We start from the raw sequence: 25307 nt of genomic DNA on the forward strand, positions 1-25307 counted from the left end.
ACGACTGATAACCCGACTGGCCACGTAACGTTGATATCAGTCTAGACGTATGAAAACCCGACTGCAAACGTTGATGTCAGTCTAAAGGATAACATGTACGTTAACAGAAGACATTTAAAAGAAATAAGATTCTTCTTGAAATTATACGACAAATTACAAAATTATAAAATTATACTGTCTTTAGCTGAGGTGCGGACATGGGATCAAACGTTATAGTGTACTTTACTACAATTATCCAAGCCCCCCCCCCCCTCTTTAGAAAAGAACTCTTCATTTACAATGATTTCAATATCTTCGACAATGATCATTGTTAATCAAATCAATAAAGAATTGTCCATTGAAATATAAAATGGTTGGTTGTTAAAACATTACTAAAATGACGTCCGTTGACAACGCGTAGTAAAAAGAACTATGCAAACTTAGTGGCAATCAGAAAGATTTAAAGCTGTGTTTACAATCAGCCACAATTTAATCTGTTGAAACCTGGATCGTGACCTTTACAACTGTTATTCCATGTTTTATGGCTTACTTAACGGTATGATATTTGCTCAGTAAGGAGATCTGTAGTTATTTGATTATATTTACATCTGTGTTCTAATAACTGACAGTTTGAAAATATAATACAAATTCACATGTTCTTTAATGCAGTCACGAAAGAGTTTTACGCTTGAATATATTATACTCAAGTCACGATTTAAGACGACATTAATTTAAAATCTTATTAACCGATTAGGAAGAGACCAATCGAGGTAACAAACAGAAACTGAGATACCGTAATCGCGTGAACTGCAAAAGGTGCGAGACCCGTTGTTTTGGATAAGCGTCACATGCTATGTATGTATATACATTCAAGGTTTATCGTGAATGATTCTCAAAACAATGTATAAACAAGAAATGATTGTAACAGGATGCTGTTACGAAGTCTCCCAAACGAAGCTCCCATAATTCGTAATTCCCTGACATTGGACAAAGTCCAGTAAAAATTGGTTTGGTCCAGTAAAGTTATATGCATTAGTGATGCCTGGGGACTAACCCTGTATATCATTCAAATCATCTTGGCATGACAAACCAGAATATATATGGTTTAGGGGTGGGTATCTCGACCATTTACAAGATACTAGAACATTGGGGGTGGGGGAACCCCTGGGGACTGACCCTAAACGTCATTCAAATGTTCGAGACATGACGAACAGGAACATATATGGTTTAGGGGTGGGGATCACGACCATTTACAAGATATTAGAACTTTCTCAAATGACAGGGGGTCGGGATGACCCCTGGGGACTAACCCTGTATTTCATTCAAACCATCTTGGTATGACAAACCAGAATATATATGGTTTAGGGGTGGGGATCTCGAGCATTTACAAGATATTAGAACTTTCTTAAATAGCAGGGGGTGGGGCTGACCCCTAGGAACTAACCCTGTATATCATTCGAACCATCTTCGCATGACAAACCAGAATATATATGGTTTAGGGGTGGGGATCTTGACCACTTACAAGATATTAGAACTTTCTTTAATGGCAGGGGGTGGGGGTTACCCCTGGGGACTAACCCTGTATTTCATTTGATGTGCTTTATCGTGACAAACCGGAATGAATATGGTTTAGGGGTGGGGATCTCGACCATTTACAAGATATTAGAACTTTCTCAAATGGCAGGGGGTCGGGATGACCCCGGGGGACTAACCTTGTATATCATTCAAACCATCTTAGCATGACAAACCAGAATATATATGGTTTAGGGGTGGGGATCTTGACCACTTACAAGATATTAGAACTTTCTTAAATGGCAGGGGGTGGGGGTGACCCCTGGGGACTAACCCTGTATTTCATTTGATGTGCTTTATCATGACAAACCAGAATAAACATGGTTTAGGGGTGGGGATCTCGACCATTTACAAGATATTAGAACTTTTCTCAAATGGCAGGGGGTGGGGGTGACCCCTGGGGACTAACCCTGTATTTCATTTGATGTGCTTTATCATGACAAACCAGAATGTATATGGTTTAGGGGTGGGGATCTCGACCATTTACAAGATATTAGAACTTTCTCAAATGGCAGGGGGTCGGGATGACCCCTGGGGACTAACCCTGTTTATCATTCAAACCATCTTAGCATGACAAACCAGAATATATATGGTTTAGGGATGGGGATCTTGACCACTTACAAGTTATTAGAACTTTCTTAAATGGCAGGGGGTGGGGGTGATCCCTAGGGACTAACCCTGTATTTCATTTAATGTGCTTTATCATTTAGAACATTTTCAATTAAAAAGATTGTGTCTATCACAAACGGTTTTCAATTTATAATCATTTGAAAATTTAAAAAAATAAAATCCCATAGGGTTCTATAGTTAGACCCTCCATTCTTTTTGCCCCTCAAAGTACCCATTTATAAACCCCATTGCACAAACAAAACCCTGATTGCACCACTAGACATGTTAGTCTAACATATTGTGAAACCCTAAGTTAATCTGACAAGCGGTTTAGGAGAACGGGTGCGGACAAGTTTAAATTTAAAAGTGGCGAAAGAGGAAGAAGAAGAAGAAGAAAAATAATAATAACAAGTAATCCTGTGTTAGGATGCTAACACAAAAGTCCCCAATGGGCCCCCAACCATTTTTCTGCTGTTTCCATGGTAACTGCAGCCATTTTGAAATTTCAAAGTAGGATAGCACATCTACACGTGACAGGTCACATTACTTACAGATTTCATAAAAATTGGAGCAATTTTCAAATTTAGGCATTCGTGTTTCCATGGTTACGGCGGCCATTTTGGAAATTCCAAAGTCAAATGCCACATCTACATAAGAAAGTCAACATTTGTGAAGCATTTTGAATTTTTTGACATTTTTGCAGTTTCCATGGTTACGGCAGCCATTTTGAAAATTCCAAAGTCGGATGACACATCTACACATGACAGGTCACATTACTGTCAAGTTTCATAAAGATTGGACCAAATCTAGATTTTTCGCATTTTTGTTGTTTCCATGGCAACGGCGGCCATTTTGGAAATTCCAAAGTCGAATTACAGCTACATATGGTGCTACCTGTAATAATCTATCATTATATAACATAAAAAGTACATAGGAATAATTCAACACTATCACATGACTAATCACATGACTATTGTTCTAGAATGTTCCATGAAAATTGACCCCCTAAAATAATGCCAAGATGACCCCGGGCTGAAATAAAAAATGTGGAATGGACACCTGGACATCGGTCTCTTGTATTACACAAAACTTAAAGGTTCTACCAGTAGCGAATCAATAGTCGAAAAATGACCCCACCCATGTTCCGGCCCCCAAATAGGGCCAAGTTGACCCCCATTTGAAATAAAAAATAGTGAATGCACCCCTAGGGATACTACCCCTCATACCAAATATAAAGTTTCCATCATTTAAGGCTTGGAAGAAAATGGTCGGACAAATAAGGGTTAAGAATAATAATAATAATAATAATAATAACAAGTAATCCTGTGTTAGGATGCTAACACAATAGTCACCAAAACGGCCCCCAACCATTGTTCTGCTGTTTCCATGGTAACGGCAGCCATTTTGAAATTTCAAAGTCGGATATCACATCTACACGTGACAGGTCACATTACTTACAAGTTTCATAAAAATTGGACCATTTTTTTTCAAATTTAGGCATTCGTGTTTCCATGGTTACGGTGGCCATTTTGGAAATTCCAAAGTCAAATGCCACATCTACATAAGACAGTCAACATTTGTGTAAAGTTTCATTAAGTTTGAAGCATTTTGAATTTTTTGACATTTATGCAGTTTCCATGGTAACGGCAGCCATTTTGAAAATTCCAAAGTCGGATGGCACATCTACACATGACAGGTCACATTACTGTCAAGTTTCATAAAGATTGGACCAAATCTAGATTTTTCGCATTCTTGTTGTTTCCAAGGCAACGGCGGCCATTTTGGAAATTCCAAAGTCAAATTCCAAATCTACATACACTCGTTAACATCTCTGTAAAATTTCATTAAATTTGAAGCATTTAAAAAAAAAATCACATTTTTGCAGTTTCCATGGTAACGGCGGCCATTTTAAAAATTCCAAAGTTGAATTACAGCTACATATGGTGCTACCTGTAATAATCTTTCATTATATAACAAAAAAAGTACATAGGAATAATTCAACACTATCACATGACTATTGTTCTAGAATGTTCCATGAAAATTGACCCCCTAAAATAATGCCAAGATGACCCCGGGCTGAAATAAAAAATGTGGAATGGACACCTGGACATCGGTCTCTTCTATTACACAAAACTTAAAGGTTCTACCAGTAGCGAATCAATAGTCGAAAAATGACCCCACCCATGTTCCGGCCCCCAAATAGTGCCAAGTTGACCCCCATTTGAAATAAAAAATAGTGAATGCACCCCTAGGGATACTACCCCATTATCATACCAAATATAAAGTTTCTATCATTTAAGGCTTGGAAGAAAATGGTCGGACAAATTAGGGTTAAGAATAATAATAATAATAATAATAATAATAACAAGTAATCCTGTGTTAGGATGCTAACACAAAAGTCGCCAAAACGGCCCCCAACCATTGTTCTGCTGTTCCCATGGTAACGGCAGCCATTTTGAAATTTCAAAGTCGGATAGCACATCTACACATGACAGGTCACATTACTTACAAGTTTCATAAAAATTGGACCAATTTTCAAATTTAGGCATTCGTGTTTCCATGGTTACGGTGGCCATTTTGGAAATTCCGAAGTCAAATGCCACATCTACATAAGACAGTCAATATTTGTGTAAAGTTTCATTAAGTTTGAAGCATTTTGAATTTTTTGACATTTTTGCAGTTTCCATGGTAACGGCAGCCATTTTGAAAATTCCAAAGTCGGATGGCACATCTACACATGACAGGTCACATTACTGTCAAGTTTCATAAATATTGGACCAAATCTAGATTTTTCGCATTTTTGTTGTTTCCATGGCAACGGCGGCCATTTTGGAAATTCCAAAGTCAAATTCCAAATCTACATACACTCGTTAACATCTCTGTAAAATTTCATTAAATTTGAAGCATTTTTAAAAAATTTCACATTTTTGCAGTTTCCATGGTAACGGCGGTCATTTTAAAAATTCCAAAGTCGAATTACAGCTACATATGGTGCTACCTGTAATAATCTATCATTATATAACATAAAAAGTACATAGGAATAATTCAACACTATCACATGACTAATCACATGACTATTGTTCTAGAATGTTCCATGAAAATTGACCCCCTAAAATAATGCCAAGATGACCCCGGGCTGAAATAAAAAAATGTGGAATGGACACCTGGACATCGGTCTCTTGTATTACACAAAACTTAAAGGTTCTACCAGTAGCGAATCAATAGTCGAAAAATGACCCCACCCATGTTCCGGCCCCCAAATAGTGCCAAGTTGACCCCCATTTGAAATAAAAAATAGTGAATGCACCCCTAGGGATACTACCCCATCATCATACTAAATATAAAGTTTCCATCATTTAAGGCTTGGAAGAAAATGGTCGGACAAATTAGGGTTAAGAAGAATAATAATAATAATAATAAGAAGAAGAAGAAACGGGACAAAAACATAAAGTCCCCAAAACTCCGTTTTGGCGACTTAATAATAAGAAACGGGACAAAAACATAAAGTCCCCAAAACTCCATTTTGGCGACTTAATAAGAAACGGGACAAAAACATAAAGTCCCCAAAACTCCGTTTTGGCGACTTAATAAGAAACGGGACAAAAACATAAAGTCCCCAAAACTCCGTTTTGGCGACTTAATAAGAACTGAGCAAAACCAATAAGTCTTCCCAAACTTCGTTTGGGAGACTTAATAACACATAGCTGAGAGGGTGATAGAGCAGATTGTTACCCCGAGAAAACATTGTCAACTGAGGCGAAGCCAAGGTTGACAATGTCTTTTCGAGGAGTAACAATCTGCTCTATCACTCTCTCAGATATGTGTTATTTAATTTATTATACTGAATGTTCTGTTATTACTGTCTATTAAATTTCAAATTCAAAGTAATAAACTATATCGTCTTGTACATAACTAACAATCATCAGTATTTATTAAAGCGCAGACTTGAGCAAGCGTCTCCGTGAAGGGTAATAGAGTATTTGCCATGGGATAGAGTAAATGTTCTCCCTCGTATTAACCAATCAAAATCTGGCATTTTGACATGAAGTATAATAAATCAAGATATCCACTCATGTGACCGCTGGACATTTTTGAATGTTCGCTTTTGTACCACGTACATGAATATGTGACAACAGAGCATTTAGTTGAAGAATATCAATAAAACGCTGCTGTCTTGGAGCCTTATCTTATTATTGAGTTCAATACCGAGTCTCGCTCATGGATTGATTGATTTAATTTTGGCGTTGAACGCCACTTTCAGCACTATTATGTATTATCGTGACGGCCAGATTTTTGTATTTATGGAGGAAGCCGGAGTGCGCGGAGGAACCATCGAAGTTCTAATGGAAATCAATACTGAATACAGAAATTATATGAACTAAATAAATAATTCAAATTAGGGAAAATCGAAATACAATTAATACAATATGTTCAATTGTAATATGTATCTGTCACTGATAGTGCTTAAAACTAAACTTTGGAAACCAGGACGTATTAAATAATTCAGAATCCAATAGTATAAGAATATCGAGATATACAAACGTATCAAATTCTGAGAAATTGCAAGTCAAAGTTATCCTCGGGAGAATGACAATCATTTAGTTTCATTTCACAAAGTTTTGCCGACTGAAATTATAAAAGGCATCAATATCAATGATATCACATCAGTACAACAACACATTCATATCAATAAAATGTTAAGCTTTGACATTGACATTTAAGATACCATAACAGTAAAATAACACTAGCCTCTGGGACTTTAATATCACCGTGGACTTAAAATTTGCAAGCATTATTGTTGACCTAGTGGTAGAATTACTAAACTGTAGATCCCGAAATCAATTTGATATGCGCATTTTTTCTGTGTTGCTTAAAACCAGATTTTGAAAATGAGGATAAATTTGCAATCTCAGCCTAGGAGAACTATTCGATAATAATTCCATAGCTCTAAGTTACAAGCAATAACATTAGTAGCATCAACAACTGGTAGAGACAATTACGGTTCGGCTTATTAAATTTCCTGTAGAACATAGTAGAAACATCCTACTATTAACTGCAAGAAAAAGATTAAGATCTTATAATGTAACCAGACATACAGAACGTTACATTAAGATCAGCAAATGATTTCAACCAATCAAGTCCCAAGTAATCATTTACCGCAATTTCATTACTCTGACTTCGTGTCCATTGACTTGTCGTCTGCAAGTATTGCTGATTACATTCGAAACACTTTATATTTTGATGGCGCCAAGAAATTTGATGAATAGAAAAGTGTCATCCCATAAAAACATGAAAGGTTGAGTGGAAGGAAAATGGTATCTACTCAGTATTGAACAATTAGTTTCATTAATAAGGAGAGGTTTAATATCGTATGCAATAAAAATCAAATAATTTACATAATTAGACCAGACACATATATGATTAGAACAGCGGTTCGTGTCAGATATAAACTACGCGAAAATAGCTATTAAGAGTGTAAATAGGAGAAGTTGTGACATTAACGTTAATCCAATAGGGATTTTATTTCATACAGTACTTGTGTTTGAAAAAAAGCTTGAGCCCATTCAGTGAGTGAAACGGATATAATATTGTGTACTTTTTACACATTGGGACTTTGATGGAGAGTTGTCTCATTGGCACTCATACCACATCTTCTTATTTCTATATATAGGTAACAACGAGAAAACATTCCCGTTAACAATCCAAACTGTTCTGATTGGGTTCCATTAATATATCCTCCAGAACTAGAAATTAAAGATACAACAGACACGGCTTCCTCCGCCTCATTTTTAGACTTATGCCTCGAATTTGACATAAGCGGTCATCTCAGTACCAGAATCTATGACAAACCAGACGATTTTAATTTTGAAATTATCAATTTCCCCCACCTTAGTAGCTATATACCAACTTCACCTGCATATGGGATATACATTTCCCCAACTCATTCGGTATCCAAGAGCTTGCAGCTGCTACTCAGACTCTACAAAACGTCATCAGTGTCTGAACAGAAAGTTGATGAACCAGGGTTATGTCAAAAAACGTCTCGTCCTTTTTATAAAAGTGCATCAGAAGATACCAAGACCTTGTTGATAAATATTCCGTATCAACTTCACAAATAATACATGATGGTCTTGAAGTATAGTTTGTTTTGTTCACACATTGTTGTCAATATAATGGAATTTTATGAGACTGTCATACAAGTGAGAGGTTTAGCTAGATATAAAACCAAGTTTAATCCACCATTTTCTACCATGATAAGGAAATGCCTGTACAAAGCCAGGAATATAGTTGTTTTCCATTCGTTTGATGTGTTTGAGCTTTTGATTTTGCCATTTGTTAAGGGACTTTCCGTTTTGAATTTTCCTTGGAGTTCGGTAGTTTTGTTATTTTACTTTTTCCTGGATATGAGTGAAACGGGGGCAAGTTCCAATAGCGTTTATTAGCCAATTGATAACTAAGGGACTTTCCGTTTTGAATTTTCCTTGGAGTTCGGTATTTTTGTTATTTTACTTTTGACCATAATTAGTACTAATATTAAAAAAAAAGAATAATCATGTCAAAGAAGAAAGATTGATACAGGGTGCAGGCTCTGTGTAAATATGCTACAATACAAAATTAAACGTCACTTTTTAGATGATACACGTACACTTTTTAGTTGTTACACGGACACTTTTTATGAATAGAATCACTCGTGCATGATCAGTGAGTTCATGGGCACTTTAAATTTCAATTAGATTTGAACTTTTTGTTTCACCGACATATTTCCTGTCTTTTTTATTAAAATATTTACGTTGGCATCAAAAACTATAATATTTTTTTCAAACAATTCCAGATATTCCAATATTACTATTCATACACTAAGTGATTGCCCATTTAACTTCAAAAGGGGTGTCATGGTTTTTTTCCTTGGTCAAGCCGATGACAAAATAATGTTCTGATTCCTGATTTTCCGAATACCGTATATAATAGTGCTAATTTCGAAAAAAAATATTTGGGTGATAGCGTTGAAAAACTAAATAATTCTCTTACTCAGAAAAAAACATACCCCCTTTTGAAGCTAAATGGTCGGTCCGTAAATGTATTTTTTTCAATATATGGACATGAATAGTATTCTGGACAATGCCGAAAGTAAAGAAATGCTGGTACCGACGTTTATATTTCAATAAAAAAGACAGGAAATATATATAAAAAAAATCAAATCTAATCAAAATATAAAATCCCTATCAACTCACCAATGCACGATTGATCCTATAAATAAAAAGTGTCCGTGTAATACATGTTCAAATAGAGGTTTCTCAACATCTTACGAACGAACGAAATTTGCCCTAACTTGACGTAACTCACCGAAACGAGAAAAGAGGGAGCATTAGTTTATTTGATAATAATTTAATTTTGAATGTAACGCGTCTTCTGATTGGCTGACAGTGTTTCGTCTATCAGCTCATATAGACATAATTTTGTCATGTGACCGTGACGTCATCAACGTTTTTTCATGATTTCTCCGGCTTAAAATGGAATTTAGAATTAAATTATAAGGAATGACTGTAACATTTTTTTCTGTCTATACGAAGTAACATACACAATGTGGTGCACACTTTAAAATAACTCGCTACGCGGGTTATTCAGTGTGCACCACATGTCAAGTTTATGTTATTTCTTCATAGACAGAAAAAATATTACAGTCATTCCTTAAATATTGGATTATCGGCTATGCTCTTCTTCCCTTTGAAATGTCTTTTACATAAACAATATATACATGCTGGATTTTTAAGACCATTTTGAGTCGTAGACATATTAAATATATTGACTTGATATATATAATATATGATATACAATATTAACGGTTCAATCACAGTTGAAAATCTAATTGATCAATAAATTACGGCGAAGAATATAAAACATTTAGACCAAGAAGAGCAATCTTTGATAAACATGACAACATCATTTCGAATTTTTTGGTACATATATGTGAAAAAGGGTAAATATAGAACTTTGGAATGGAAGGGGGATAGGAATCTTTATGAATCTTATCAAGGATCAAATCAATGGTAGAAGATCTTTCGCAAACAGGATGCAACAAAAATCTAGGCGTGCACGCCTTAGTTTTTAATTTGAAGAAAAAACATCCTCGGATCTGGGGTAACTTCGTTGTCCCAACTCTAAAATCCAAATGATCACTTCTTCACCTTAAACATGTTAAATGATTATTACTGATTTATATTCTAGCTAAACTGGTAAATTTAAGAAGCTAACTAAAGGGAAACATTGAAATAAATATTTGAAAAAAAAAAAAGTTTAAACTTTAAAAAGATGTTCTGTAATTTATTTAGTTTTTTTTTTGTTTGTTTTGTTTTCATGGCCGTTCTTATTCTTTTTGTGTATGTTTTATTATCGTACACATTTTAGTATATATATAATTAATTTTGTTTTCTTGTTTTCGTGGAGTTTTTATGGCATGCTGTTTATATTTTCTTTTGTTTAAATTTTTCTCATTTGTCTTTTTACTTTGGGAATAGAATTTTTTAAAAATATACCTTTAAAAACATGTAACTATCAGTTTTGTCGGTGCTGTAGCACTCATACTTTCAACAAGATCGAGTGCACCTTTATATTTCTGTAACTTGTTCCCCATAAATAATTTTCTTTTGAATAAATAAATAGCGTTGTAAACGACATATTTATTCAAGATACTCTCGAACACGAAAATGACGCTCATGCATAACAGGAAGTCGGACCAATTGGACCTGACCCACCTTAAGACTTTCCTGTTGGATGCTTTATTCTAGGAGACAGCATTTACCCAAACACTCCTCCTTTATTCGTTCCATATATATAAAGTATGTTTGGATATAATAAATGATCAATACTAAACTCGTGTCATCTCAATCACTTTTCAATCCTTTATCAAACGCTAATCTCGTCGTGAAATGCATGGAATACTTGCCAACATCCAATCAATCAATGCAAACCAGACGCGCCGATTGTTTTTAACAACAACATTACAAAACAATACTCATTTTAAATTGAAAAAGGAGATAAATCGAACGCATATACGATATGTAAACAAACGAAACTCAACATAAGAATACGTAACATTTAACAACAGAAAATGAATTAGAACACTGATGTTTAACCGCAAAAATAAAATGCCAGGTTGCAAAAAGACTATGAAATTGTTAACTGTTCTCTTTAATCACACTGCAATATCGGTAGAAATGTATCGTGGATTTTAGTATTACAAAATAACTGCTCCTTAACGATACGTTCGTAGAGTTTCGTCCGTTCGTAAGATGTTGAGAAACCTCTAATAGGAATCTTGAAGAAAATCATTCAACTTATTTCACCAAGGGACGGTAAGCTGCGATTGGATCATATTGTGACACGTGTCTAATTCTGATCAACACCATTAAAGACATATAAAAACCTATAAGCATGAAAAAAATTTAAAAAATCCAAAATATATGCCTATATTATAATATATATCTAATAACAAGACAAAATCCATTTTTAATAACATTTCATTCACTAATTAAAAAGGAAATTCATGCTTTTCATACATTTATATTGTTATTAAATTCATATATAATGAATTCATATATTTGGGAGCAAACGTACGATTTTAATTTTTTTTAAGGGGGGAATGGAATGGCACATCCTGCATTTTTTCAAAAAAGAAAGGATCAAGCCTGTTTATTTTAAATTTATTTTAACCCCCAACCCCCTTTTCCGTTTTCCCCAAATAAAAATCAAATGTTAGCTTGCTTACCTCTGAAATGTTTTTCATACATTACTTACTTGCGAAATTGCATTTTAAAAAGTCTGAAATGTGTACGACATTCATCTTTTACTTGATATGGTTGGTTTTTTTTTATAAAATTATCAGATTCTTGAATTTCTTGAGAAAAAAACTCTCAGCTGAAGGGAAGTGAAAAAAATAATTTTTTTTAATCTGTAACTTACATTAACTGGTATATGGCCATTTAAGTTTCTAATCTGTTTAATTTTGCTACCTCTTCTAAATGCAAAATGTACTACTTCTTTCTTGAAACGTCGTACAAGTCAGATACAAAACAAAGGTAATAAAGAAAACAGGCCGGAAACAAACTGCCGTATAGTTCTTCTGCACTTGTAGTCAGGTCAAGGTCCTCGGCTATCGCCTCGGACCTTCACCTGACTACTCGTGCAGAAAAACTATCCGGCAACGTTTGTTACCGGCCTGTTTCTTTGTTACCTTTGTATTGTATCTAATACATGTACTGATAGTAATGCATTGATCTGTCATGAGCAGTTCTTATCAAACTTACTTCAGCAGAAAACTTAACATTGGAAATTGCTAATTAATTCAAAGTCACTGGACAATATCCTAGGGGCCAGCGGTTCTTTTCACAAAAAATCTTAAGAGTAAATCTAGTCGTAAGTCATACACATTTCATACGCTGAGGAGGAAACACTTTGTTCTGTACAGACCGAACATGTTAAGGTCCTTGAGAACTAACCAGTAACGTTTAGATGTAAACAAGCATTTGTGAACACTGAACATTCTACTTGTACCTAATTTTTAAATTAAGCTCACCAAAAAAAAAAAAACAAAACAGAAATTTACGAAAACGTGACTAATTCATTAGGAATTTTACCATTTTAAATATATCAATCCCTTACATAGTGGGTTTCGTTTGTCTTTAACACTGGCATATAAAAACCCAAAACAATCATTCGTCTTTTGATCATGAGGATTAAATTCATTTAATTCGTGAAAGTTCTCCTATTCTGCTTAATATTTCATTGATTTGGTATCTTGTGAGATTGTCTGGGGTTTTACTCGAACTTATCAGCATTCTTACCCCATTATTGGACGCAGCTGTATCATACTATTTAGAAGTAGTTGAACGGTACTTTATCTGACTAAATGGCAATGTATATGTAAAAGAGGTGCGATCTCATTAGACGAAGTTATCTATATGTATGTATATGATGCTTACGTTTATATAGGCAATTAGTCTGAATATTAAATACGGCTTTCTTCTCCAATTATTTACACCGAAGTAAATGGGAACAACTATTAACCGTTTTGGATTTCTAATATGAGGGCCTGGATGTGGGGTCTACATTTCTGTATTATTTAAATTTAAAAGCCATTTTTTCTGAATTATTTTGCCCATTATTGTCATTATATGTTAACACCCCCCGTTATTCCCCATTCCATATTTCCATTTTTCTCTTTTCTATATTGTGTGTCCTTTATTCTCTATAAACCCCACCCAGACCCTCTATTACATGTGCGACACGATCAAAAGGTATAACCACCATTTTCAAAGGAAGGGGAGCGTAATTCCGGATAAATGAAGATATACAGCCGAAAAAAATTTTGGACGATTTTATACTAAGCATTTATATATTATATCGTGAATAACATGAGATTTTAAAAACGGCGATCAAAATGTGTTGCATGCGCTAAAAGTTGCGAAGAAATGAAGCATTTTGTATAGACTTTACAGACAAAAAGCATCAGGTAAACGAAATGATAGAATTTTGAAATAAAATATAAGGAGTTAGCTTTTATAAAATGCTTCCAGGTCATCGTACGTTTTTCCTGTTATAACAAAAAAAAACCTGAAAAAATCCATGTACATTCCTTTATAAATTGTACAATTTCGCAGGAACCTCCCCATAATTTCTCTAAAATTAAAAAAAAAAATGAAATCAAGCTAAAATATTCTACCTTTGTAAAAGTATTAGAAATTAGAAGATAAAATCACATTAATTTGTTCATTTAAATGAAATTAGTAAAATGCATTTCTGCATTGAAATTTTGTGATTTGATTGAAAATCTAGACCTATTGTGTTTTTCTATTTTACAATCCAAGATGGCGGAAGACACCCATTCCACCTTAAATCGACTTAAGGTCTTAACTGACTTCAACGAGATGATACTTTATACGAAAAATTAGAATCCAGATCTTGTCCAGAAAACAATTTCACATTATTTATGACCATGAGTAGTTATAACTCTTAAATACACATTTCCAATAAATCGAATGAATTCAATTTAATAAATTTGTTTTGAACAGTAAATACCCCTGTATTTCAAACTAGTCGACGTGATTGCAATGATTATATGAATTAAATTGAGAATGGAAACGGGGAATGTATCAAAGAGACAACAACCCGACCAAAGAGCAGAAAACAGCCCAAGGCCACCAATGGGTCTTCGACACAGCGAGAAAATTACGCATCCGTAGGCGGCCTTCAGCTGACTTTGGTGATATATATATACATATGTTTGAAACAACAACGATTACACTTCATGCATGGGCCATATTAGGAAAAATCGCAGAAACATGCATCATTATTGAATATATATAAAATTGAAAATGGAATAACATTGCTACAAACGCTTTCACCTAATTAAATCCAAAAGTAATAATTTTCGAATAATTGTCATGATTTAAATATTATGTAACCGAGTTCAAATTAATCGTTTTCTCTTTAAGTTGCTCTTATTTTACGTTTAACATTGGAAAATGAATTTCGTTTGAAATACCTATATACATTACGATGGTCCCGAGAAGTGTAATCAAATTAATTAATCGTGTTGGTCTAATTTGACGATTAACAATGATTGGTGATTTCATTTGAATTCTTTATGAGGGTCTAGATGGGGGTCTCTTGTTTATTTTTTCTTTAATTTTTGTACTGTTTTTCTCTATTCTTTATTCATTTTGCTCATTATTCTCTTTTCTTTATATTGTAGCACCCCATTGTTATCTATTCTTTATTTTTTGTCTATTTGTCTCTATTCTTTATTCTTATATTTTCCCCTTAATTCTGCACTTTTTGCCGAATATTCTCTATTCTGTAAACCCAATCAAGACAATCCTTCAAGATTATCCCGATAAGGATATTCAATTTATCGTGTTGATTAATTTTATGATTATCAAGAATTTGTGATTTCTATACTAGACGAAACGCGCGTCTGACGTAAATATGAAATTTAATCCTGGTATCTATGATGAGTTTATTTACAACCACTGGGTCGATGCCACTGCTGGTGGAGTAATAATTCCCCGAGGGTATCACTAGCGTTATTTTTCTACTCACGAAAGTCGTGAAAATAAATTGCTCCTGAAAGTAAGTTGGTTAACAGTATAGTTATATATGTATTCATCTATGCAATTATATTAGTGTTAAGAAAATAAGGAAACTTAAGGTTTGAATTAACATTGTGCTTCAGAGACTCAGGGATACCAGGACACATTATTTGCCGTAATGGTGTTTTAAGAACACTACATACGAACAGTGAATTTAAAAATACCGATTGCGGTATGATAATAATAAAACTCAACGACAAAGGACAAAGTTAATTTTTGGCAAAATATGACCTTGAATTTTTATATCATAAAATATAAAAAATCCCACAACTTGGTTCTTAAATAGATCTATTTCAAAAGCCTTTCTTAATGACGAGTTAAACAGACTCTTCTTTATAGTACATTTATAAGATCTAAAGTCAGCACATTTTAGACATTTTGTCAAAATGCGATGATTTTTCGTCATTTTTCAGACCGAAAAGCTTTAGAAAAACACAGGCTAAACAATCTACAATCCAAAATGTTCAAAATGTATCTAAATGATGCTAAGGGGTGATAATAAATCCCTAGGCTCAATCATTTTCTTGAATAGGGATGGTGGCCAAAGTCAATTATCCTAAAACTGTTATAAAATATTGAAAAAAAATGACCAAATTAATGTTAAAATAAAAACCAAGGGGTCAAAACTTCGTAATCTATAATGTGAAGTGCCAAAAAGAAGATATTTTGTATTAATAGTTATATCACAACTATTCCATGTGAAAGGTATAGTATTTTGGTCTGATTTAAAAAAAAAATCAAAATTAGAGCCAATTTTAGCCCTTCGTGATCCAAATCCTTTTACTATAGTATAAAATGGCAAGAGTCAAGGATCGATAATTTTCGAAAAAGGCGGTCGAATAATCTTTTGAAGAAACATACGAGTAACATGTGATTCAATCGATTTATTCTGTAAATTATTATCTTTTTCACTGTAATTCTGCAACGATTAAAACACAATGTCAATAGCTGTAATATATCGAAACGGTAATCGTTATCGCAAATCTTATATCTGTATATTTTATGTTTCCATGTTCTTTTGATGTAAGATTTTTTACAACCCTCATTAATATTTTTAATTATTTACATATTTACAAGTATAGACATTTATACCCTAGTGCAGTAACATATATGAAATCATCACTGACTGAATGAAGTTGCATCAGCATTCACGATTAAATTCCAATAAAAAGAAAGAAAGAAAGAAAAACAATTACTATATACTTCTTTTTTTTCAATACTTGACAAAATGGCAGTTCAAAAAGTATGGGTCACGCAGCTTTTTTTCAAGCTACAGGTTGTGAAAAGTTGTCAGATTTTGTAAGGATTACACATGGAAAAAACATTGTGCGTGAGTAGAAATAAAATAAACGATAAAATATTAAAACAAAATCTGAGAAGATAGCTCTTATGATGTACTTTCAGAAAAAAATAGCGATAAGTGAACACAACATGCGTCCAGTTTAGTATTATATGTGTTTAACTTCATCGGAAGATATACATATTAACTTTATAAATTAAAAGCCAGAAAAGTATAAAATAGATGCGCTTAATATACTAATTAGGACATCTAAAACTAACTTATTTAAAATCCTAAAATAAGTCATGCATCTTTACCCGAGGGCGTTGCTATAATTATTTTATGAAATTTAATTTAAAAATGCAGGAACCAAAAGTTTAGTACTAATTAACTTCTGCATTGAGATTCATAAAAATCACCGAGCAAAGAAAACAGCCTTGAAAAAATATCAGTTTGATAATTGAATATAATGCAAAACATGAAAATGTGATCTAATAAAATCAATATAACACTGACCGCAAAAAATCGGTTAATTACATTCAATACACACACCTGTTAATGTCATTGCTATATTATCAAATGTAATGAATCATTAAATTCTTGATTTATGTATATTTTTTTTCACTTTCGATTTTACATTAATGTTTATATTATCCTTCCATGCCAATCAATTGATGGAAAATCGGTTGTTGTATCTAGTATTTGTTCGTTCATAATTGAATTATGAAAATAAGAAGCTGCATGTGGTATAATTTCCAATGAGACAACTCTTCACCAGAGACCAAATAACAAAGAAGTTAACAGCTATTGGCCACCGTACAGTCTTCAACAATGAGCAAAACCCATACCGCATACTCAGCTATAAAAGGCCCCGAAATGACAAATGAATGTCTAGATTGACATGTCTAGATTCGGACATGGAGGCACAACCTCCTTTATTCAGGGTAGCTTAAATTAAAGCTTGACCTATGCCCGATGACACTGATATACTTTTCTTTTATTGGGGACTCTGGGCGTTTCTATTTTCTATGTTTATTATTTAATGTCATTTCCCCCATTCCGTTTTATCAATCATGACATGTATATAGTTTTGATTTGAACTGAATACAAGTAGCCATGCAGCTGACGTTATTCGGGAACATTCTTTTATATTTATCCATTTTTGGGAGCTATTTCATGCTTTAAATTATGTATTTAAAAAGTATATTTCATACTTTTAAGACAATCTACGTAAAACAATGGCTTATTATGAAACATTAGGAAACGGATTAACATGTAATAAGTTAACAGCTGTTTCCGCATCCTATTAATTATTCAATTGTAGTAATTTATGTTTATGCCAAATTGTGTATATTATTTAACTTGAATTTAATAAATGAAATATGTTTACATGCACTAATGGTATATTTGTCTAACTGTGTGATATTATTCTATGTGTAAACAATGTTTGCGCTATTTAATCGGCTGTTGTTCTGTAAAGAATTATCGATCGACATCAGTTTCACTGCAGTACCTATTTATTGTTTTCTCCAAAAGTTCAGTGACCATTTCATTTTTAGACATAATTTATTTGAAAATGTAAGAACCTTTTTTCAAAACTGGATACGGCATTAAACTGCAAATTTGAGATCACGGAAAAGAGAATCCAGCATTGCATTTATGTTAAAAGCTCTTGTATAATTACATAATTATTTTCATTTGAAATTAGTGATTTCATTAGGTGTTAAACATCTGCCTAAATCATGGAATCATTGAAATATAAACATTTGTAAGTGTAACACGCACATACAATTATGTTAACACGGTTAATAGATGCATGTACATAGTCAGAAATTTTTGAATTTGTATGTATGTCATTGAGCTTAAAAATCGAGATGACATGCTAGGCTCGTCGTGCTGTTCTCGGGATCGTCTGCTTCCAAGAGAGAACACATGCATTTGATTATTTCCGACGATATAACTATTAAAGTATATTGTACATTATCCTATAATTCAATGATGTTCGTCACTCTTGTTTTCGACTTTTTGTCAGATATTCGGAATCCTCTAGTTTTATCCATGTAGTGGCAATAAAATTTTAATGTTTGTCTGCTAAACCCTACGTTTCTTCTTATAGTTTTATAACATATACATAAAAAATCCATTTTTGAGAAAATTTTATAAAAGTCTTGTTATGTTTTTCATAGTTTTTGAAAGAAAAAAGGTGCCAATGTTCAATGTATGAACAATCTTGAGAGAATCATTTCCCGCCAAATTTTCGATTGATTATATATCTCAAAAACAAAAACACGGACCTTTCATTTTTTTCTGCTTTTAAAGTTCCGTTATTCAAATACTATTAATTTATAACAGTCTTACGAAGATCGACATTCCTTACCCGTTTAGAACTCCATATGTATCTTTTTATCGTCATCGTGAGTTAAAAAAAGAAGCGGGGTACCTGCAGACGACATTTTAACATACAAAAACGCACAACATTAACCGTGTCCTTATGTAATTCCCTTTGTCTTATTCTGCCTGAAAATCTCAATAAGTTCATTAAAATTAAAGGACAAGGAATGAGCTGTCAAATTGACAGCAAACCCGGTTATCTATTTTGTATTTTGAAAGGCACTTTCAGACATATTTGAACTACTATATTTATTCATATTTCCAGTCTATCACGAACTATAACTCCTGAATGATAAAAATGAAAAACGTCAAATCGAATTTTACCACCATTTTGTCATCAGTAACACCATATTAAAATAAAAGCCTTGGATGAACGGTTCATATGAAGTACTTGCACGGAAATGACATAAAATAACATAAATTGCCATTTTCCAATCTAAAGACCATTATCATGATAACTCCTGGACGGCAAAAGTGAAAATCATCAATAATCATAACAATTTATCAAAATTTTAAAATACATTGGTTGAGTGGTTTATAAGTTATTGCACGGAAACGACATTAAGTGCCATTTTCCAATAGTCCAAGGACCATAACTCCTGGACGGTAAAAGTGAAAATTTGACTTCCATTTTGTCATCAGTATCAACATATCAAAATTTGAAAAGCATTAGCTGTGAGTGAACGGCTCATAAAATATTTTACGGAAACTGTTGGCAGCTGCCCGTCCTCCCGTCGTCCGCCTGCCGTACTTCACCAAATTAATAACCTGATTTATCTTCGGAAAACATGGTTAAAAATGTATGCGATCCCGTTTGCAATTAACTGCCTGAATATCTCAATGATTCCATTCAATGCAAAAGAGAAAGTAGGCTTATTCTACTTTTTGCTAGTTTAAAGCGAAAGTCAAAAAGTATAATACACGTATATCTATTTGAAAGATGTTTACCAGACATTTGTAAGTTAGATATCAATTTTGTAGTTTCCAATTGCGTCTTTGATATTTGCTTTATGGTTTCAAAATGCTTGAATTGAACGTAAAACTGCATAAACTGCCACAATAGGGGTTTATAGATATATTTTTATTAACATTTAGTTATGAGTCAATGCTTTAGCCAAAAAGACATTTTGCAACAAGACATCTAAACCAAAAAGACATTTTGCTACAAGATATCTAAAACCAAAAAGACATTTTGCTACAAGATATCTAAAACCAAAAAGACATTTTGCTACAAGACATCTAAAACCAAAAAGACATTTTGCTACAAGACATCTAAAACCAAAAAGACATTTTGCTACAAGATATCTAAAACCAAAAAGACATTTTGCTACAAGATATCTAAAACCAAAAAGACATTTTGCTACAAGATATCAAAAACTAAAAAGACATTTTGCTACAAGATATCTTAAACCAAAAAGACATTTTGCTACAAGATATATAAAACCCAAAAGACATTTTGCTACAAGATGTCTTATAATAATATGTTTACAAGCGTAAAGTATCTTTTAAGGGTAAGGTTAGTAAGCCATTGCTTTAAAGGATAAGTAAAATGGCAATGTTAGTTGAACATTTTGCTACAAGATATCTAAAACCAAAAAGACATTTTGCTACAAGACATCTAAACCAAAAAGACATTTTGCTACAAGATATCTAAAACCCAAAAGACATTTTGCTACAAGACATCTAAACCAAAAAGACATTTTGCTACAAGATATCTAAAACCAAAAAGACATTTTGCTACAAGATATCTAAAACCAAAAAGACATTTTGCTACAAGACATCTAAAACCAAAAAGACATTTTGCTACAAGATATCTAAAACCAAAAAGACATTTTGCTACAAGATATCTAAAACCAAAAAGACATTTTGCTACAAGACATCTAAACCAAAAAGACATTTTGCTACAAGATATCTAAAACCCAAAAGACATTTTGCTACAAGACATCTAAACCAAAAAGACATTTTGCTACAAGATATCTAAAACCAAAAAGACATTTTGCTACAAGATATCTAAAACCAAAAAGACATTTTGCTACAAGATATCTAAAACTAAAAAGACATTTTGCTACAAGATATCTTAAACCAAAAAGACATTTTGCTACAAGATATCTAAAACCCAAAAGACATTTTGCTACAAGATGTCTTATAATAATATGTTTACAAGGGTAAAGTATCTTTTAAGGGTAAGGTTAGTAAGCCATTGCTTTAAAGGATAACTAAAATGGCAATGTTAGTTGAACTTTGCCGGTTTATCACTTAAGACAGTGAAATTTCTACTCATATTATCACAGTCTTTTCGTTATATCAAAATATTAACATAATTTTCAAAAGCTTGAAGAATTTTACTATTTCTTGGTATTTCAGGGGTAAGATAATCGCTCTCATCAAAAACTTTTTCCTTTTGTTATCATACATTAAAGGAAAAGATAAAGTTCTCAGATACGTACAGACTGCTTTAACACTAAAAATTCAGATATTTTTGCGCAGTTTGTTTTCTCTGTCTTTGTGAATAAAAGATATCAGAATCAGGTACAACTAACATACAAAATTTAAAATTTCGCGATACTTAAGATATCGCGAATAGGTTTAGCTATAGCGAATTTAAACTATGCGAAAATTAACCATTGTATTAATAATATTGATAACTGATAACTTTCAGATGCCATAGTTGCAGGATATTACGATTCGATTCTTTTTTTATTCTTGGTCTTCAATACAACCGTTCAAACCAATCATTGAGTTTGTTATTTTTACAAGCCTATTATTTTATGCAGGTCAAATCCAAAGGAATTAGATACAGAAACATGAAAACCAATCATACCTTTGTAAAGTCGCTGAACATGAACCCTTGTTCTAGGCCGATGAATACGACAATCACCAATAAGAGCAAACATTTTGTGTCTTTGAACATCTTTATTGTTGCAAGGAACGTTTCTTTTGATGACAAGACATCATCTCTACACTTCAACTTGGAACTTTTATGTTGATCAAATAAAGATATGAGAATTACGATCCCCATCATGCCACATCCGAGGTATATACTTAATAACATTATTTTCGTTTTCGAACTGATGGTTCTCATAGCGTTCTGTGAAAAGTAGATTCCATGATTTAGTTCATCCTCTACTGTGAGACAGTATCCAGCACCGCACGTAGAGTTTGTTGAAAAGTTATGATACTTGGGTACGTGAAGGGTCTCGTTTTTTCCTAAAACTAACGTTGTTATTAAGTTTCCCCATATATTACTTGTTCTAAATAAGCCACAAAATATTCCCATCATTTTATTCACTACAATTTCTTGTTCCTCGGCATGAATATGTTCAGAATAAGCTAAAGATATCGAAGTGATAGATGTTGCTTGCGCACTCCATAACGGACCTCCTAAAAGTCCGAGTAATGCACCCAAAGGTACAAGCATATAGTGCTCCGGATGGAAGTTTCCCGCAAAATAACCCGTACAAAGCACAAAGGCAATAATCATTGTCCATTTGGTCGTAAGTTTCTGGATTATCCATGGCGCTAATAAACACGATATGATAGTAGTAACATATATGCTGCTAAGGGAAGTAACTCCTACACCTCCTTCCCAGTTCATCGTACTTTGTAATCCCTGAATTGAAACAAATGCTGTAAAAACAAACATGAATGCCAATCCAAGTGCTATTACATTTTTGTAAGCTTTCGCCCGAGTCATTTCGTGAACGGCTCTCATGGTTTGCGGATCATGCGAAAGAGCGTGGTAGTTAGATAGAGTGTACGAATGGATCGTACTTCGTCTCCTAGTCTTGTCGTATTCAATACCTCCCACGTGGGCCATAACCGCATGATGCACGTGATGACTAGGCGCAGACGATACGCTTAGAACATGTACCTTTTCGTTCGACGTTTTATGAATATCATCCATGCTGGTCAATCGAAGATTAAAGCACTAGGATTTATCTGTCACCTTTATTGATAATTATTGTCTATTACGGCACATAAAGTACGTTGGCATGTGGAACTAATTTTGTGTTATAACTTACTTGTCTGGCACAAGTTAGCGCGTGTATTCTTCCTCGTGCAAAATTAAGTGCTTATAACGCTAATCAATAATTTGTAAAACTACAAACAAGATCAAAGTTTCTGTAAATAAGTCGTTCTGTTTTATTATTCTTTGTTCGTACATCTTGCTTAGTATTTAAAACAAACAATATCTGTTTTCATTAAATATTGTACTCTGTGTATATTAATTACATTTTTGACGATAAGAGCTTCTCGACTACTTAAAACATTGATTATATCCAACTTGGCTCGATGTGATCGCAATTAAGTACACAGAACGGTATTTTCCGCTTTATAATGGTTTCTCTTTTCAAACTAATAGATTGAAAGTTAAAGAAAAATTGATTACAACTCTTAATTTTTTTTTTACATTTTGAAATATCCTTTCTTTATAGTTTCCATATTTCAATCCAGCAGATCAATTTATACGTTTTTTATTCAGTCTTTCATATCGAAGTAGACGGAATTCCCGAGTCCACAAGGGAATAGACGGTACTTAAGATTCAGCGCGTGTCTTCTGCTGAAATGATTAAATCCTATCATCTTTCAATCTTTCAAATTCGTCATGACTTAAACTAGTGTCTTGTGTAATCCTAAGTAAATTCCTATGCTGTTTTAACGATAACATTTCCGGCGCCATTGATTTTCTGTCCAATCATACATATTTCATGTTAAAAACCGCAGATGATCAAATACGTGTGTTGTTCATAAAAATCAACTGTTGGTTCTATTACCTTGTATCTAAATCATTCCGACATTATACATTTTTCATCCTTTAATTAGGTTATTTGAAATATTTATTCAGATCATGTCACACCAGCTGCCTATCAGACCATTGTAGAACAGTTTTTTATTCTGCAAAGATAAAAAAAAAACGTAAAGATTTTTTTAAATTAATAAATTGTGTCGGATAAGAAAAAGTGCTATAAATGCATATAAAATAATCAAACAAGTTGACGATGCAAATCACATTCAATAAATCAACATAACATTCATCTTATTCGCCGTTTCAGAATCTAAAGAGCTATGGGTAGTGTTTTCAGTGTTCGTAATCTAAATGAAATAACGTCATGTCATTGGTTAAAATTCGCATTGTTTAGTTCCTTGGTAGCCAATCACATCATTGGGGTGTAATCTTTTTTGAAAATATTACCCAGAATGCATTAGATTTTGAAACGGCGAATGATAACTCAGGGCAAGTATTTTCTCATTATACAAATATAAAGAATACCATTGAAATTTCTTAATCCTAAACATGAGTACACGTAGCCTTGCTTTGTACATGCATGTGCTCACTTATTCACACGTGCGAGATTTCAAAAATTTCTATTTGCAAGTTAATGTTTTGTCTGACAGGTATCCAAAATAAATAGACAGTATATCAAACGATTCTGGGCAATATAGAAGGTGAATGTGTAAGTAATTAACGTCCAGTGCCAAATATTAGATACATATATTAGATGAATATTAACCCTGCTTGGTACAAGACGGACAAACAGATCCGGATTTTATCGTGCTAGTTCACAAGGTTCACATTATTCTGATCACTCCGAACCAATATGTCTTTTCTCTTACTCCGAAATGCGGCGTGATCAGTGTATAGAAGCAGAAAATTGCAATTTACACGTCTTTGGTTTGACCCAGCCTGGAATCGATCCAATAACCCCCTGACCAGCGCTCCGGACAATATAAAAGCGGGTTCGATGGAACTTCTTTATTGTCAATATAGTACTGCACTGCTTTGTCATTCTTACATTCTGATGCGGAATGTTTATAGAAACATACATTACACGTGGTGATTTAATTATCAAATATGAGTGTTATTTTTAAACTCAGTATTCCCAGCTCTATATTAAATTACTGCATAAATAAAGCCTTCACTAAACGAATCTACGTGATGATCGTGTTCATTTACTGTTAGAACAAGCAAATAGCTGGTTTTGTCAGGAATTTATTGTTTCAATAGCTAAATAAGGAAAATCTACAAAAAAAAATTGTGAAATACTTCTCAATTGCGCTTTCTTCTCCGACCAGGTTGTCTTATTGTAAAAAAATGTAAAATTACAGTATTTTTCGAAAATTTTCATACATCTCTATGCTGTGAATTTCTAGATGTGAAACATTGATAACTAATGTGTCTCTATATCATATCAAAAAATGATTTTACCATTTTCATTTGACATGAAATAAACCCCTCTACGTAAACAAAATACAGGCTGAACCGAAAAATACTAAGTAAAATAATTTGGAATTTGTCCATAAGAAACTTTTGTTTCACAATCTGTCAA

At 33.3% G+C, this 25307-nt stretch overlaps 1 protein-coding gene across 1 annotated transcript in view; it reads right to left on the bottom strand.

Moving 5' to 3' along the window:
• Nucleotides 1-25307, bottom strand: part of LOC127713097 (protein unc-93 homolog A-like) — a 47331-nt gene that overhangs the window by 9202 nt on the left and 12822 nt on the right. The window contains exon 2 of the mRNA XM_052219725.1: nt 21800-23874. Coding sequence (XP_052075685.1) covers nt 21800-22882 — 1083 coding nt within the window. The 5' untranslated portion in view covers nt 22883-23874. The remainder of the gene's footprint in view (nt 1-21799; nt 23875-25307) is intronic.

The sequence above is a fragment of the Mytilus californianus genome, unplaced genomic scaffold, assembly GCF_021869535.1.
Source record: "Mytilus californianus isolate M0D057914Y unplaced genomic scaffold, xbMytCali1.0.p SCAF_8, whole genome shotgun sequence".
In the NCBI taxonomy this organism is placed as follows: domain Eukaryota; kingdom Metazoa; phylum Mollusca; class Bivalvia; order Mytilida; family Mytilidae; genus Mytilus; species Mytilus californianus.